At 43.1% G+C, this 17,561-nt stretch overlaps 1 protein-coding gene across 6 annotated transcripts in view; it reads left to right on the top strand.

Moving 5' to 3' along the window:
- Positions 1-17,561, top strand: part of IQCK (IQ motif containing K) — a 214,045-nt gene that overhangs the window by 3,601 nt on the left and 192,883 nt on the right. For 5 of the 6 annotated variants that reach the window (XR_007358682.1, XR_007358683.2, XM_048865780.2 and 2 more), the window contains exons 3-4: positions 1,818-1,956; positions 11,241-11,338. Coding sequence is in view for 4 of the 6 variants with exons in the window: in XM_048865780.2 (XP_048721737.1) it covers positions 1,818-1,956; positions 11,241-11,338 (237 nt within the window). In the remaining 2 variants the exon portion in view is untranslated. Of the gene's footprint in view, positions 1-1,817; positions 1,957-6,092; positions 6,690-7,276; positions 7,813-11,240; positions 11,339-17,561 lie in introns of those variants that run through there. The other variant, XM_048865779.2, reaches the window with a different exon arrangement.

Genomic DNA, 17,561 nt, shown 5'->3' with positions numbered 1-17,561 from the left:
TGGTTGTTCTTTCAAAAGTTTACAACTGAACATTGACTTAATACAGCTTTGAAACTTTACTATGTAGAAGAAAAATGGTGCTTTTAACTGTCTTAATTTAAATGAAACAAGCACAGAAAGTTTTCTTAACTTATCCTCTTTTTTTAAACTTTCCCTTTATTATTTTTGTAGTTTATGTTTAACACAGTACTGTACAATATTTGAGTTTTTTGTTGTTTCTGCTGCCTGATTGCTTACTTCCAGTTCCAAATGAGGTGTGTGGTTGAGCAGTCAGTTTGTAACTCTGGTGTTCGTAACTGAGGTTCTACATAAGGTGGGCAACTTTGCCTAATCTGTATTTGGCTAGGTATTTTTATTGTAGGAAAACTTTGGGCCTGTTGACATCACGGGTGTTCATAAAACTTTTCAAAAAAAACTTTGAGCCCTTGTCTCAAAGAGAACTGCTTGAGCAGGGAGATAAATCATCACAGACTCAAATACAAAGCTTGTTGTGTAAAGCACCAAATTAGCCCTACAAAATGATCTAAAAAACAAAGTTTGATCAGCCTGTTTTGGATGTTTTCATTTAAAGTAAGCATCTCAAAGCTATTTTAGCCTACTACGCATCAGTTAGCTTACAATATTAACTTTTTATATGAATATTAACATATTATAACTCTGTGCTAAGCTGGCTAGGATATCCTGTTGCCCTAAGTGAAAATAACACCATTATAGTATATTAATTTATGTAAAAAGAATAGCAAATTCTGATGACTGTGTCATTAGTTTGGGAGTAATATATCTGTCGATTTCAGTTTCCCTGCAATTGAATCAAAAACATAGTGCAATGACATGCATTTATATGTTAATGAAGTTCTGTTAATTCCTTAATAGGATTTGTTTATGAACCTTGCGTGTATTAAAAAGAAGCCTGCTCATGTCTGTTTTATCGATACGCAACATATTAGATGTATTAGGGGCCTGATCCTACTAATATTTTGTTCAGTAGAGTAGGAGCATGTTCATAAAACCATCTGAGTTCAAATATGCAACAGTTTATTATGCCAAAATTATGACAGTGATGCAATAGTGCTGGTATGAGGTGTTTGCCTTCCTCTTTCTAAACATTAGGGATAGGTCATTGTCTGATAGAGTAATATTCTTGTCCACTATAACTGTATCTGTGTTCCTAGAAACACAGATCAAACTATGGGCCTTCAATCTTGTTAGTTTCACTATTTTTTCCAATTATGATTTTTCACAGGCTGTGTAACTGCAATTTTTTTCATGGGAGAAAAATTCAGGCTTGGGTTTGCATCAGCTTTGAATTTGGCTCTGTATTTTCTTTAAAAATACGCACATTTCAATCTTATTTTATTGCTTAAACAACAAAAAGAATTCCAGGATACAAAGGCAAGTAGTGTATGCAAGCAATTGAATGGAAAAAATATTAGTATGAAAAATATTTCAATTTTAGTTTCCAAAGCGGTATTATATATTGACAGTGAGTAAAGCACATTTTTAAATTGTGAAAATCCCTTGACAGTGCCCTTCTTAAGACAACTGTCGTAGCCTTTCATATGCATAGCTTCCTATATTTGGATATTTTTAGTGCACTGGAGCCTAGATTTTTTTTTCCCCTCAACAGAATTCTCTCTCTGTTTAAAGTATTCATAAAGATAGAAACTGTCCAGCCCAAATACGGAAATCAGTTAATATTTTATTTATTGTAAATTCCAAAACTTGTATTTCCTCTCACACTAAATTTATTTGAAATATATTTATGAAGGGGAACCAATCTGGATGAGATACTTGTCAAGTATGTTTATTTTTAACAGGTTTCTTTGGATACAGGAATTTTGCAGCCTTTACATACAAAGCAATTATACTCAGCTTTTACTGAATGTTCCGGTGCCCAAAAAATACCTTCCTTACCCACGCATGCACCACTTCCAGCAGCACCTAATCCAAAAACATGTAAGTAAGGGTCTGAAAGAATATATTTACTTTGTAAGGAACAGAAAGGATGTAAATAAGGTCATGTGAGTACAGGCAACCTGTGCATGGTACAGAGGACAAGGTCTCTTGATACAGTGTATCAGAGTGGGCACAGAGCTATATATGGCTAATATTACTGACCACAGACAAAGACATGAAAAAGAATATCTGGATTTATATGAAAGGGGTGCTGCTGGGCCAAAAAATAATTTAGCATATATGCTGCCTTGCATACCACTTTGCATGTTCTAAGCAAGTTTCTGCACAAAAGATCTGAATTAAGACATGCCCCCACAGTATGTTGGGCTACCCTGACAAGCTATCCTACCTTTGAAAGAGTGTACATACTAGCATACTAGGGCACACCCTGCTGTGATTATTTAAAAGCATAAATTAAAAAATTCCACATGGTTTGTTATTTGAGATTCTCATGACTGGTCCCCAGTACTTCAAACAAATACCCCAGTTTGGGCCCATGTGTCCTTGCAGGGTCATATTGATACACTCTGCAGGCATTAGAAATCTATAACAATGCATTTGTTTGTAGGATTAAGGGTTTAATATATAGTTGTACAAATCTACTGAGGACAATTTTCCAACCCTGAATAGACTTTTTTACTCAGCTGTTTATATTACAACTAGGGCTGTCGCGCAGTTAATTTTATTTAGTCGTGCAATTAATTGCACTGTTAAACAATAATAGAATACCATTTATTTAAATAGTTTTGGATATTTTCAAATATATTGATTTCAATTACAACACAGACTACAAAGTGTGTAGTGCTCACTTTATATTTTTGATTACAAATATTTGCACTGTAAAAAACAAATGATAGTATTTTTCAGTTCACCTCATACAAGTACTGTAGTGCAATCTCTTTATCATGAAAGTTGAAGTTACAAATGTAGAATTATGTACAAAAAATAACTGCATTCAAAAACAAAACAATGTAAAACTTTAGAGCCTACAAGTCCACTCAGTCCTACTTCTTGTTCAGCCAATCGCTCAGACGAACAAGTTTACATTTGTAGGAGATAATGCAGCCCGCTTCTTGTTTACAATATCACCTGAAAGTGAGAACAGGCATTCTCATGGCATTGTTGTAGCTGGCATTGCAAAATATTTATGCGCCAGATGCACTAAAGATTCATATGTCCCTTCATGCTTCAACCATCATTCCAGAGGACATGCATCCATGCTGATAACGGGTTCTGCTTGATAACCAAAGCAATCCAAAGCAACGCAGACCGACACATGTTCATTTTCATCATTTGAATCAGATGCCATCAGCAGAAAGTTGATTTTCTTTTTTGGTGGTTCGGGTTCTGTAGTTTCCGCATCAGAATGTTGCTCTTTTAAGACTTCTGAAAGCATGCTCTACACCTCGTCCTTCTCAGCTGTTTGGATGGCACTTCAGATTTTTAAACCTTGTGTCTAGTGATGTAGCTATCTTTAGAAATCTCACATTGGTACCTTCTTTGCGTTTTATCAAATCTGCTGTGAAAGTGTTCTTAAAATAAAAGTGCTGGGTCATCATCCGAGACTGCTACAACATGAAATATATGGCAGAATGCAGGTAAAACAGAACAGGAGACATACAATTCTCCCCCAAGGAGTTCAGTCACAAATTTAATTAACGCCTTATTTTTTTAATGAGCATCATCAGCATGGAAGCGTGGCTGAAGCATGAAGGAACATACGAATGTTTAGCACATCTGGCAAGTAAATACTTTGCAATACTGGCTACAATAGTGTCATGAGAACTCCTGTTCTCACTTTCAGGTGACATTGTAAATAAGAAGCAGGCAGCATTATCTCCTGTAAATGTAAACAAATTTGTTTGTCTTAGCGATTTGGCTGAACAAAAAGTAGGACTGACTGGATTTGTAGGCTCTGAAGTTTTACATACTGTTTTTGAGTGCAGTTATGTAACAAAAACATCGACATTTGTAAGTTGCACTTTTACCATAAAGAGCTTGCACTACAGTACTTGTATGAGGTGAACTGAAAAATACTATTTCTTTTATCATTTTTACAGTGCAAATATTTGTAATAAAAAATAACACTATAAAGTGAGCACTCTCGACTTTGTATACGGTGTTAATTGAAATTAATATATTTGAAAATGTAGAAAAATATCCAAAAATATTTAATACATTTCAATTAGTATTCTATTGTTTAACAGTGCAATTAAAACTGTGATTAATTGAGATTAATTTTTTTGAGTTAACTACAATTAATCGACAGCTCTAATTACAACAGAAGAAAGGCAAGTATTTTTCCCTTCTAATCTTAAGGTCAAATTAGGTTCAGTAAGATAACTATATAATTGAGTCTGAAAACTCCTTTCAGAATATAGTCCTTTGCCCATCTGTTTCCTTTCCATCTGTGATCAGACACTGAATCTCTCTTCTTCCATTTTTATCAGTCTGGTTTCAACTTTCTGAAATTCACATAGAACCTGTAACAATGTTTTCCTTTAGATGTTCTGCACTTTAGCCTTCATATTGTCTTTCAACCCATCACCTTTCTTCACCTCCTTTTCTATGTTTCTTCTCTTTCTTCTGTTCATTTTTTTCCATTGCTGACAGTGAGAAGCAGTAATATCATAGGCTTTTATATAGGTTGCCCTTCCAATTAGGAACATTTAGAAGAGATGTCTGAACTGGATTAAGGATGTGAAGCAATGAACAAAGCCTTTGCTAAAGATACACATTTCCAGGAGACCATCCTTTTAATAATTAATCTGTATTTGCCACATTAAGACAGGAATATTTACTGCAACAGCAGCTGAGACTCTTGACTGAGGACAGCACTTCAGCTGGTTATGGCACCTCCTCTGTCCCCCTCCCAAAAAAAAAAAAAAGTTCCGTGCTTGCTCCCTAGGATTTCTGAATCACTCTGATCTGATGACTAATAGAAATTGTTCCACACCTGATGTAAATTTATTTTATAATGTACAGTGCTCCATAATATTTCTTCTTAAGGTCTTCAGTACAGACAAATTTGAATCTTAAAAAGGGTTTACTCTTCTCGGTGATTTCAGTGTCTAGATTACGATTTTGAAAGAAGCAAAAGAGTTAAATGCCCAAATCTCATTGAAATTCAGTGTCATTTGGACACACAAAGCCTTAGATGCATTTAAAAATTCCAGCCTTTGGAATTTGGAATGTATTTGGTTCCATTTTGTGTCTAGTTTGTCCATAAAATATGAGGTCAATTAAGACTATTAACACCACCATGGCTAAACAAACAGGACGCACTTAAATTATTAAAATAATTATTACTATCAAACATGGCATGGGATAAGATTAAAACTTGTTTAGTTGTTATGTAGTTAATCAGGAGTTTTTGTGTGTGAAATTAGTTACATACATTGTACTGAAATGCTTCTTAGAAATGGCTGTCTTGTTTGATTTAATTTATCTAACTTTGAGATCATAAAAATCAGAATAAAAAGTGGGTCATATTCTGCTCTTGGCTAAACCAGTGTAAATCTGGAGTAACTCCAATGAAGGTGATGGAATTACAGTGGTATAAATCCAGAGTAATCCAGGGCAGAAATTCACCTGGTTAAAACAAATGCCTGTGCTTTTATATACACTGGACCATGTAATCTGCAAGGTAATCATGTTGTCATTTTTGTCTTTTGAGTTAATTTTTTTCACCTTAAAGATTGAAGCTTGTATTTTAAAAAGTAGTTGTCATGGGCCTAACTCTGTGCTCATTGAAGTTAATGGCATCTTTACCATTGACTTCACTGAGAGCAGAGTTAGATCAACACTGAGCCCTGGTCTACACTAGGACTTTAGGTCGAATTTAGCAGCGTTAAATCGATGTAAACCTGCACCCGTCCACACGATGAAGCCCTTTATTTCGACTTAAAGGGCTCTTAAAATCGATTTCCTTACTCCACCCCGACAAGTGGATTAGCGCTTAAATCGGCCTTGCCGGGTCGAATTTGGGGTACACAATTCGACGGTATTGGCCTCCGGGAGCTATCCTAGAGTGCTCCATTGTGACCACTCTGGACAGCACTCTCAACTCAGATGCACTGGCCAGGTAGACAGGAAAAGAACCGCAAACTTTTGAATCTCATTTCCTGGTTGGCCAGCGTGGCAAGCTGCAGGTGACCATGCAGAGCTCATCAGCAGAGTGACCATGATGGAGTCCCAGAATCGCAAAAGAGCTCCAGCATGGACCGAACGGGAGGTACGGGATCTGATCGCTGTTTGGGGAGAGGAATCCGTGCTATCAGAACTCCGTTCCAGTTTTCGAAATGCCAAAAGCTTTGTCAAAATCTCCCAGGGCATAAAGGACAGAGGCCACAACAGGGACACGAAGCAGTGCCGCGTGAAACTTAAGGAGCTGAGGCAAGCCTACCAGAAAACCAGAGAGGCGAACGGCCGCTCCGGGTCAGAGCCCCAAACATGCCGCTTCTATGATGAGCTGCATGCCATTTTAGGGGGATCAGCCACCAGTACCCCAGCCGTGTTGTTTGACTCCTTCAATGGAGATGGAGGCAACACGGAAGCAGGTTTTGGGGATGAAAAAGATGATGATGAGGTTGTAGATAGCTCACAGCAAGCAAGCGGAGAAACCGGTTTTCCCGACAGCCAGGAACTGTTTCTCACCCTGGACCCGGAGCCAGTACCCCCCGAACCCACCCAAGGCTGCTTCCTGGACCCAGCAGGTGGAGAAGGGACCTCCGGTGAGTGTACCTTTTAAAATACTATACATGGTTTAAAAGCAAGCATGTGAAAGGATTACTTTGCCCTGGCATTCGCGGCTCTCCTGGATGTACTCCCAAAGCCTTTGCAAAAGGTTTCTGGGGAGGGCAGCCTTATTGCATCCTCCATGGTAGGACACTTTACCACTCCAGGCCAGTAACACGTACTCGGGAATCATTGTACAACAAAGCATTGCAGTGTATGTTTGCTGGCGTTCAAACAACATCCGTTCTTTATCTCTCTGTGTTATCCTCAGCAGAGTGAGATATCATTCATGGTCACCTCGTTGAAATAGGGTGCTTTTCTTAAGGGGACACTCAGAGGAGCCCGTTCCTGCTGGGCTGTTTACCTGTGGCTGAACAGAAATGTTCCCCGCTGTTAGCCACGGGGAGAGGGGAGGGTTGAGGGGGTAGCCACGTGGTAGGGGGAGGCAAAATGCGACCTTGTAACGAAAGCACATGTGCTATGTATGTAATGTTAACAGCAAGGTTTACCCTGAAAGAGTGTAGCCACTGTTTATAAAATGCGTCTTTTTAAATACCACTGTCCCTTTTTTTTTCTCCACCAGCTGCATGTGTTTCAATGATCACAGGATCTTCTCCTTCCAGAGGCTAGTGAAGATTAGAAAGAAAAAAAACGCACTCGCGATGAAATGTTCTCTGAACTCATGCTGTCCTCCTACACTGACAGAGCACAGACGAATGCGTGGAGGCAAATAATGTCAGAGTGCAGGAAAGCACAAAATGACCGGGAGGAGAGGTGGCGGGCTGAAGAGAGTAAGTGGCGGGCTGAAGACAGGGCTGAAGCTCAAATATGGCGGCAGCGTGATTAGAGGAGGCAGGATTCAATGCTGAGGCTGCTGGAGGACCAAACCAGTATGCTCCAGTGTATGGTTGAGCTGCAGCAAAGGCAGCTGGAGCACAGACTGCCACTACAGCCCCTGTGTAACCAACCGCCCTCCTCCCCAAGTTCCATAGCCTCCACACCCAGACGCCCAAGAACGTGGTGGGGGGGCCACCGGCCAACCAGCCACTCCGCCACAGAGGATTGCCCAAAAAAAAGAAGGCTGGCATTCAATAAATTTTAAAGTTGTAAACTTTTAAAGTGCTGTGCTTAAAGTGCTGTGTGGCATTTTCCTTCCCTCCTCCACCACCCCTCCTGGGCTACCTTGGTAGTCATCCCCCTATTTGTGTGATGAATGAATAAAGAATGCATGAATGTGAAGCAACAATGACTTTATTGCCTCTGCAAGCAATGATTAAAGGGAGGAGGGGAAGGTGGTTAGCTTGCAGGGAAGTAGAGTGAACCAAGGGGCGGGGGGTTTCATCAAGGAGAAACAAAGAGAACTTTCACACCGTAGCCTGGCCAGTCATGAAACTGGTTTTCAAAGCTTCTCTGATGCGTACCGCGCCCTCCTGTGCTCTTCTAACCGCCCTGGTGTCTGGCTGCGCGTAACCAGCAGCCAGGCGATTTGCCTCAACCTCCCACCCCGCCATAAATGTCTCCCCCTTACTCTCACAGATATTGTGGAGCACACAGGAAGCAGTAATAACAGTGGGAATATTGGTTTCCCTGAGGTCTAAGCGAGTCAGTAAACTGCGCCAGCGCGCCTTTAAACGTCCAAATGCACATTCTACCACCCTTCTGCACTTGCTCAGCCTGTAGCTGAACAGCTCCTGACTACTGTCCAGGCTGCCTGTGTACGGCTTCATGAGCCATGGCATTAAGGGGTAGGCTGGGTCCCCAAGGATACATATAGGCATTTCAACGTCCCCAACAGTTATTTTCTGGTCTGGGAATAAAGTCCCTTCCTGCAGCTTTTGAAACAGACCAGAGTTCCTGAAGATGCGAGCATCATGCACCTTTCCCGGCCATCCCATGTTGATGTTGGTGAAACGTCCCTTGTGATCCACCAGAGCTTGCAGCACTATTGAAAAGTACCCCTTGCGGTTTATGTACTCGCCGGCTTGGTGCTCCGGTGCCAAGATAGGGATATGGGTTCCATCTATGGCCCCATCACAGTTAGGGAATCCCATTGCAGCAAAGCCATCTACTATGATCTGCACATTTCCCAGGGTCACTACCCTTGATATCAGCAGATCTTTGATTGCGTGGGCTACTTGCATCACAGCAGCCTCAACAGTAGATTTGCCCACTCCAAATTGATTCCCAACTGACCGGTAGCTGTCTGGCGTTGCAAGCTTCCACAGGGCTATCGCCACTCGCTTCTCAGCTGTGAGGGCTGCTGTCATCTTGGTATTCATGCGCGTCAGGGCAGGGGAAATCAAGTCACAAAGTTCCATGAAAGTGCCCTTACGCATGCGAAAGTTTTGCAGCCACTGGGAATTGTCCCAGACCTGCAACACTATGTGGTCCGACCAGTCTGTGCTTGTTTCCCGAGCCCAGAATCGGTGTTCCACAGCATGAACCTGCCCCATTAGCACCATGATGCATGCATTGGCAGGGCCCATGCTTTCAGAGAAATCTGTGTCCATGTCCTGATCACTCATGTGACCGCGCTGACGTCGCCTCCTCACCCGGTATTGCTTTGCCAGGTTCTGGTGCTGCATATACTGCTGGATAATGCATGTGGTGTTTAATGTGCTCCTAATTGCCAAAGTGAGCTGAGCGGCCTCCATGCTTGCCTTGGTATGGCGTCCGCACAGAAAAAAGGTGCGGAACGATTGTCTGCCGTTGCTCTGACGGAGGGAGAGGCGACTGACGACATGGCTTACAGGGTTGGCTTCAGGGAGCTAAAATCAACAAAGGGGGTGGCTTTACATCAAGGAGTATTTCAGGCAGGACTTCACGGAGGGTTCCAATAAGAAATGGTTCACCTAAGTTATTGTTCTTATTGGAACAATGAGGTTAGTCTGGCCTCTGATGGATACATGGCTAGATTTACCTCGCTGCACCTTCTCTGTGAGTGACTGCAGTGTGACCTAGAGGAATGAGTCCCCTAGACGGGGGAGGAGGGGAAAGCAAATGAGTACAAAACAAATCTGGTCTATTTCTTGTTTTGATCCACTCCATCTATCTTTTACATCTTTGGCTAGCAGCAAACGGTGCAGAAGGACTGCAAGCCATCCACATCTCATGGCTGCTCGGCAGAAGACGGTGCAATATGACTGCTAGCCATCCTCATCTCTTGCCTGCCCAGCAGAAGATGGTACAGTATGACTGCTAGCAATCCATATCGTCTGCCTGCTCACCATAAGACGGTTCAATAGGACTGACTGCAGGACTAAAGAGAATGACCTGGTCAAGTCACTCCAAACTTAGTCCCTGCGGCCAGGAGCACCTCGGACATGACGATGACGGCTACCAGTCATATTGCACCGTCTGCTGCCAGAAGGCACTGGGTTGCTGCTACTGTGTAGCAATGCAGTACCATCTGCCAGCACCCAGGAGACATATTGTGACGGTTACCTGAGCGGGCTCCATCCTTGCCATGGTATGGCGTCTGCACAGGTAACTCAGGAAAAAAGGCGCGAAACGATTGTCTGCCCTTGCTTTCACGGAGGGAGGGAGGGAGGGAACAGGGGCCTGACGATATGTACCCAGAACCATCCGCAACAATGTTTTAGCCCCATCAGGCATTGGGATCTCAACCCAGAATTCCAATGGGCAGCGGAGACTGCGGGAACTGTGGGATAGCTACCCACAGTGCAACACTCCAGAATTCGACGCTAGCCTCGGTACTGTGGAAGCACTCCACCGAGTTAATGCACTTAGAGCATTTTCTGTGGGGGGACACACACTCGAATATATAAAACCGATTTCTAAAAAACCGACTTCTATAAATTCGACCTGATTTCGTAGTGAAGACATACCCAGAGTGCTTTAGAAAATTTCACTCTTAAAATTCTCTCCTATATTTAAACATGCACATATTTTCTGTTTCAAGGAGCGCAGCCATGAACTGGCTTTGTTGTCTAAGGCTAAGTGTTATAATCTACCAAACTGGAAATCAAAGTCCGAATCCCAATTTAGTCTCTCGCTTCTTAGGCCGCAGGACTGGCAATCTAGGTGAGAGGCAAAACATCAGAACACCTAGCAGTTAGGCCTGCTGGCAGATCAGGAGCCACATTGATGGGGCTCTGATCGCAATTCTGTTTGTTTCTCTTGTTCCTGGAGGGGTTTATTCATGATGACAAAGCCTATGAAAAGGATGTGGGTAACAGAGAGAAATCCATGTGACCTGGCCCTCCTCCTGATGCCTAGGAGTTGAATTTTGTGACTGACTACTTTACTCCAATTTCTAAGGGAAAGCAAACCAATAATGGGTGGATATCCTTCATGGGGAGGGGAGGAGAAAGTACCCAGTTTGAAATTTATTCAAGTTGATGTATTCTTTGTGACTTAAAAGGAGTGAAATCTGTGACTATCTAAATTGAAAGAATCTGTGTTTTAGAACAAGCTGAGATGATACCAATTAAAATTAAGGCTATTTGATTTATTTCAGATGAATGTTCTTCTTTCTCCAGACTAAATTCAATCTGTTAATGAAAAAAATATATGGTTTTGTCCAGGTTCTCCTCGAGAATACTTGGAATATTACATATTTCCAGTACTTTTGCCGGGAATGGCTGAACTTCTGCATCAAGCAAAGAAGGAAAAGTGTTTTGAGGTCAGTTCTTAGTTTTCAAGACGCTGTTTTAGAATTCTAAAGTTTTTTAATCCACTATCTACATTTCATTATTTTGTCTTTTACAGACAGACTGTAATAAAATAAAATAATGTATTATATGTCATTTTTAAACTCAGTTAGTTTTGAGTAGTGTATTTCATAAATCCGATCAATATGACAAGCCCTACGTTATGCCTTTTCACATAAAACCCTTTCTGAAATTTTCGATTGTATCTAGCCCAGCTAGCTATCAAGCTTCAGGGGGAGGGGTCACCTTTCTAATTAACACCAAGGAGCACTCAGTTGAAGAAAGAGAGGAGATTATAGACCAGAGCAGCTGCAGGAATTTAAATTTAATCTACTACAATAGTTATGAAAATTCAACACACTGCTCGATCATTGTAACTGTCTGTTGGAATATTGTCTTGATCTTTTTTTTTGTATGTTGGCCTTTTGAAGTTTTGTGAAAAAATGCTACTTATAATGTATACTATACAATTTAAGTATTTGGTTTCTCACAGCAATCTTATAAAGACTGGGCATTGTGGCAAGATTTGCCACACACAGTTTTATAAATGCTTCCATACATTTTTGTAAAATTGTTGTTCTTCATTCAAGTCAATTTAATTATAGCAATTCAAATTCTGCCTTTAGTTACACCCTAAAAGTAATATTTGCTAAGTTTTTCTGTCTGATTAACTGTTAATGTGTCTTTCATCAAACTTTTTCTTCCTTACGTGTAGCTGATTTGTCTGATTTATGCACACAAGTTCAAAGGTGGCAAAATCATATAAAAATACATTAAGATTTTCTGTTGAAAGATGCATACCAAATATGTTAAATCAGTGTTTCTCAACTGGGGGTTATGAGATGGATTAAGGGGGGGGGGGCAGCAAGCAGGGCCAGTGTTAGGTGGTAGGAAGCAGAGCAGTTGCCTGCAGCCCCATGCCACACAGGGCTTCCAATGCTAATGTACATTAAGCCTTGAACCTGGAGCCCCAAGGGATCACAATTTTTTCCAGTGGGGGCGGAGGTCATGATTTTTTTTAAGTCCAGAGAGGGTAGCCAGCACAAAAAGGCTGAGAAGCACTGTTTTAAATTAATAATCTGGAAACAAACCAGGGGAGTGTTAAATATTCAGACCCTAGATAGCAAAGCATGCAGTTCAGACTGTTTTGCTATCCAAGCTATTGACACAGACTTCGTATTAAATATATATATGTGCCAGATAACAGACACAGTGGAATAGCTTTAAAAATGTTTGGCATGCAATTACATATGTAGAATTAACCATTGACATATGTACACTTTTGATACAGCCAAAAATACATTACACCTACCACACTTGGCTGCCCCTCTCAAATTTGTCTTCCATGTTCAGATCTTGTTCTTCCTTGTAAATAGCTTGCTTCAGTTTTCACGTAAACTTCACAAGGTTTGAGCGTAGTTCTACAATCATTATTTTTTTATAAGTGAGCAGGTTTGTATCACCTGTGATTGACGCTGTTGATGGAAGTGGAAAGTTGTTTTACTGCATGTCAAAATACTTTGTGAGCACTATACATTCATGCCACTATATTTATAGTGTTTAGCTTAGCAATCTATTGATATGTACAATATTCATCGCATCATATACGAAGCCAAGGTTTTTTTATGGAAAGGTAATCGAGAGCAGACCACCTCATAATGTGAAAGAATTAAATATTTTTAGACCACTCGAGCAGTTAATTTTCACAGTTGCGTAGCGAAGGTTTGGGATTTGGGAGGAGGGGTTGGTTGGTTGGGTTGGCTTTTTTTTTAGTTGAGACCTGTTGGAAAGATTCAGTGTTGAATGGTCCTCCAATCCATATTTCCACTAATGAATTTTAGTATGAGGGCAGCAGACTGTAACAGAAAGTGTAGGAATACTAGCAGTTTTAAAATCCACTGATGCTTTTTCTTAACAATTTATGCTACTCTGTTAAAATGTGGTTAAATACAGTTTAAAGACATTGTTAATATAACAGTAGGAGCAAATAGAAGTCACATATAGATTAGTATAAGCACTGAGAGAATCCCACACTATAACAAAGATATAGTTATTATGAGGTATGTAATAATGAGCTCCTTTGAGTAAATATAAAATTCATCCCAATGATTAAATATGTGTTTTTTAATAACAAGCAAAATAAAGTATCCATGTGCATTGTAGTGGGGTGGCTGCCCCACTCCTATACTAGATGGGGCTTCAGCAGGCCAGAGAGGCTGTGCAGGTGGGCGGCCAATCAGAGAAGGCCTGCTAGGGAGCCAATCAGAGGCTGAGTAAGAGACAGCCAATCAGGGCCAGGCTCAGCCATATATAAAGGCTGCCCAGGAAGGGCACAGTCACTCCCCCCTGGCCTTCAGAGGGTGAAGGTCTGTCTCCTGTGCAAGAGGGCTAGCACCAGGGACAGCGCAGGCAAGGGGAGCAGAAGGAACTCCAGCCCGGTATCTGCCAGGCTGCAGGCCCAGAGGGAAGGGCCAGGCCGTTGCAAAGGGGATGACGAGGAAGCGACCCAGGGAGAGAGGCAGACAAGGGGAGAGAAGGAGGGCAGGAAGGCTGCCGCCAAAGGGTCCCTGGGTCGGGACCCAGAGTAGAGGGTGGGGCTTGGGTCCCCCCCTTCCTCCTTGCACATACACCCAGCCGTTGGATGTGGCGATAGTGGACTGCACCGGACCCCTGGCAAAAGGGGTTAGACTTTGGGGTGTGGTTGGCCGCTGTGGCTGGGCGATGTGAAAGACTGCTGATAAACCCTCCCCCCCCAACCCCCCCCCCGGTAAGGGGGTGAACGAGGACTAGGGGGCACTGCCAGAGGGCAGTGTCTTGAAGAGGACGCTGCAAGAAGGGAGCAACACGGGTCCAGGCGCCAAGAGAGGGTGAGAGACGGATGGGACACCACCAGTGGAGGGTGCTCCACACTGGACTGAGCTAATTCCCTGACGAGTCAGCAGGAGGCCCTGCGGGGGTGAGTCCCAACCCCATCACATGCATAAAGTTGGTTTATGTTTGTATAGGAACGTTTTCAAGAAAGCAACAAAAAATACAAATACAAACTGTAAACTGTATTTGTCTGTAGTGCACCTTTTTACTTGCTACATTAGGAGTTGTTTTAGTTTTTTGTTTTGCTTTCTTTCTCATGAAAATTAGCACACTATCAAAAATAAACTAGGTCATTTTGGTTGTAAAAGGGAGTAATGTCATGTTGGTCGGGAGGGAAATGTAGGAAAACATGGGTGTGTCATATGACAGTTGTCCTCTGGGACATCATTTTTTTGCTCTTTTGGAATAATGTTAGCAAAACAATAGCTCTTGGTAACCATATGCATGAATACTAGTGTTACTTTCCATTGCTGACCAAGTGCTTAATACTTAGATTTGAAAATAGACTGTCCAACTTGAATGCATGAATTCTAACTGAACCTTGCCTACTTCAGCCAGCATTCACATAACCAAAGCATTATTCTTTGTTAATTACAAACAAAGTCTACTGCCTAACTTGCATAAAAATGTTTTAGATGATAACTAGAACCCCTTTCTAATATTCAGAGAGCTATGCAATCATTTTCTTGAAACAAATTCAGTGCTTTACTTCTACTTCACCTTTATTACGTAGATCCCCTTGTGGATTTTTATACATTTGTGGTATTGTGATTTAAATATAACATGCACAAGTTGAATGAAATTATTCTTGATATAACAATTAAGAACCAAATTTTCAGCATTTCACAAATGTGCCTGAAAAATATGCAGCTACAACTATTTAAATTGACATTTAAATTGTAAATTGACATTCTTGCTTATAGTAACTCACCTTTGCATATGCAGTGAGGTCTTGTGTGTGTGACCAAACATGAGGCCCACTGAAAATGTGGTTACAATTCACTTGTTATCACAATGTACAGTAATTGTCTGGCTATGCTGGAAAAAGGACGGGGAGCTACTGGATGTGGTTTAATTAGGCTGAAACTTTATTCCTAAAAGTCTGGGGATACTCAGCAGATAAGATGTGCCCTAAGATGAAGCACAATCATATCTGATGTCTGCTCCCGGGCCACCATGGTGGACAGAAGGGGCATCAGCTGGTCCCATAACATGTCCCTCATGCCATGCCAGCTCAGGACTGCTTCACCCCCAAGCACTCCCGGGTTTACAATGGCTCCAGTGGCTCCATGGAGCCAGGCCCATGCTCAGAAGGGGCCCTGGCCTGCTCCACTTGCATTGCGCCCTGAGACCCCTCTGGCTCCCCTCACCCACCACTTGCTCCTCGTGGCCTGCCCGCCTGCTGTGTCCTCGGCACCACCCCCTGCTCCTCTCTGCCCCCTGGCCGAACCCCAGTGCACCTCCGGCTCCGGGCAGTCTTTGCTTCCCACCACCTGTGGGGCCCCACCTGTCTCCCCAGAGCTGAGCTGCCTGGGAATGGTGCAGAAGCCTGGCCCATCTCAGCTGGTGGGGAAGGGAACAGTGCAGGGAGCTTGCCTGGGTCTTGAGGGAGCCCGGCCGGGGCAGTCCCTGGCCTGGCTGATCGCACCACTCCTGAGGGACCAGAGCGATTCCCTGGCCTGGCACCAGCTCTGGCTGCACTGCCGGTTCAGCCTGGCAGACACAGTTGCCTCCCAAAAAGGCCAGTGAGTGCAGATGGGAGGCAGGGTGTGGCGGAGTGGGTTTATTGCGGGGGCACTGGGCATAGTGGGGCTGGGGGGGCTCTGGCCATAGGGAGTCAGGAGGATGTTGGGTGGGGGGGCTTTGTGGCACGGCATGGGCCTGCCCCCCAAGGGGAAGGGGCATGCTGGCAGCACAGGGCTGGCAGGCCACTGTGTGTCTGGCAACTTCCAGTTTGCAAATAGTGTCCTTGCACTGGGCTAGGCAGAGCTAGGCGGCCCCTGCTATGCCAGGCCCCATTGCCCCTGGCTGGCTCCTCTCTCTGGGGACTGACCTCCCCACCCCATGCTCCATCGCCTCCATGAGGGCCCACAAATAAGTTTGGCACTGGACCCACAAAAGGTTAATCCAGCCCTGCCCCCAAAGACCAGCTGTGAATCTCCAGGCAACCTGGAAGTCCACCTATGTGCCCAGTAAACAATACTATGCCACAGATCCACGTGGTCTGCTGGCCCATCTGCAAGTGCAAACAAAAAGGAAAATTAACACTGATTCCCTACCACCAGTGGAGGTCTCATATACATATGGTATGCTTCAGACTGCCAATGCTGAATTGTCCCATTCCCCAGAACGAGCTGGGCTGCTGCTGTTGCTGCCCCAATCCTGACTGAGTGGGAACCAAATTCATGTGCTGGAAATCACAGCCCCTCATCAGTCCCTGTCTTAAAACTGTAACAAACTGGTATGCTGTGTGGGGACTCTCATTACTGTGAATAAAGAGAGTCCTATCCCTCCCTGGTCTTATTGCCATGTGTGCCCTCACAGCACCCACAGGGCAGATCCCAGGCTTGCCCCCTTTCTGGGAAATAATGAACTCTCTCATACCTCCTTGATCCATCTTTGACCTCCTCAAGGTTAATATCACCTCTCCGAATGTATATCCATCAATTCCAAATCCCTTCCAGAAGTATCCCTGCAGGACTCAGGCACTAGCTTGCTGATCCTAAAAGATCCAAAAAACCCCCGAAAACACTACCAGGAATGCAGCGCTGAACAAGGCCACCTCTTGTCCACAATGACATATGGAATCCACACCACATCCCTGAACATATTAACAGTGCTTGGACAACGTGGATCCTTCCAAGGGCTGGTGCTTCGAGACCGCCCCGCTAGAAACCTCTGGACTAAAAACCTGCTACAAGGATCTGGGTCACCATTCAGCCTACTGACAAACATAAGGCCCAATAGGTGAGTGGAGATGTTTCATGATTCAATTGCCAGGTTGCTAACAACGCGATGTACTGTAGCACCAGATCCTCTATAAATGGTCATATTGTTGGCCAGCCCTCTAACTCCTGAAATTGCACAAAATCATTACAATGTTTCTCATAGCCCCAAAATGTTCATGGAGCTACCGATCTCTGTGCTACTCTGAAAGCCATCATATTCCAAGGTTCCCCAGTGGCATCCATTTGGGTTCCTTGCTGGCTCTAGTTCCAGCTTCTGAAATCTGTCCATCTGAAAATGAGACAATGCATCTGCTACATCTTTATCAACCCCGGCCCATGTTTGGAAAAGAAAGATGTTAAAGCTTAAACATTGTAC

This window comes from Caretta caretta, chromosome 10, assembly GCF_965140235.1.
Source record: "Caretta caretta isolate rCarCar2 chromosome 10, rCarCar1.hap1, whole genome shotgun sequence".
NCBI lineage: Eukaryota > Metazoa > Chordata > Testudines > Cheloniidae > Caretta > Caretta caretta.
Note: the sequence above shows the minus strand (reverse complement) of the source record. Positions and strands in the feature narration are given on the sequence as shown.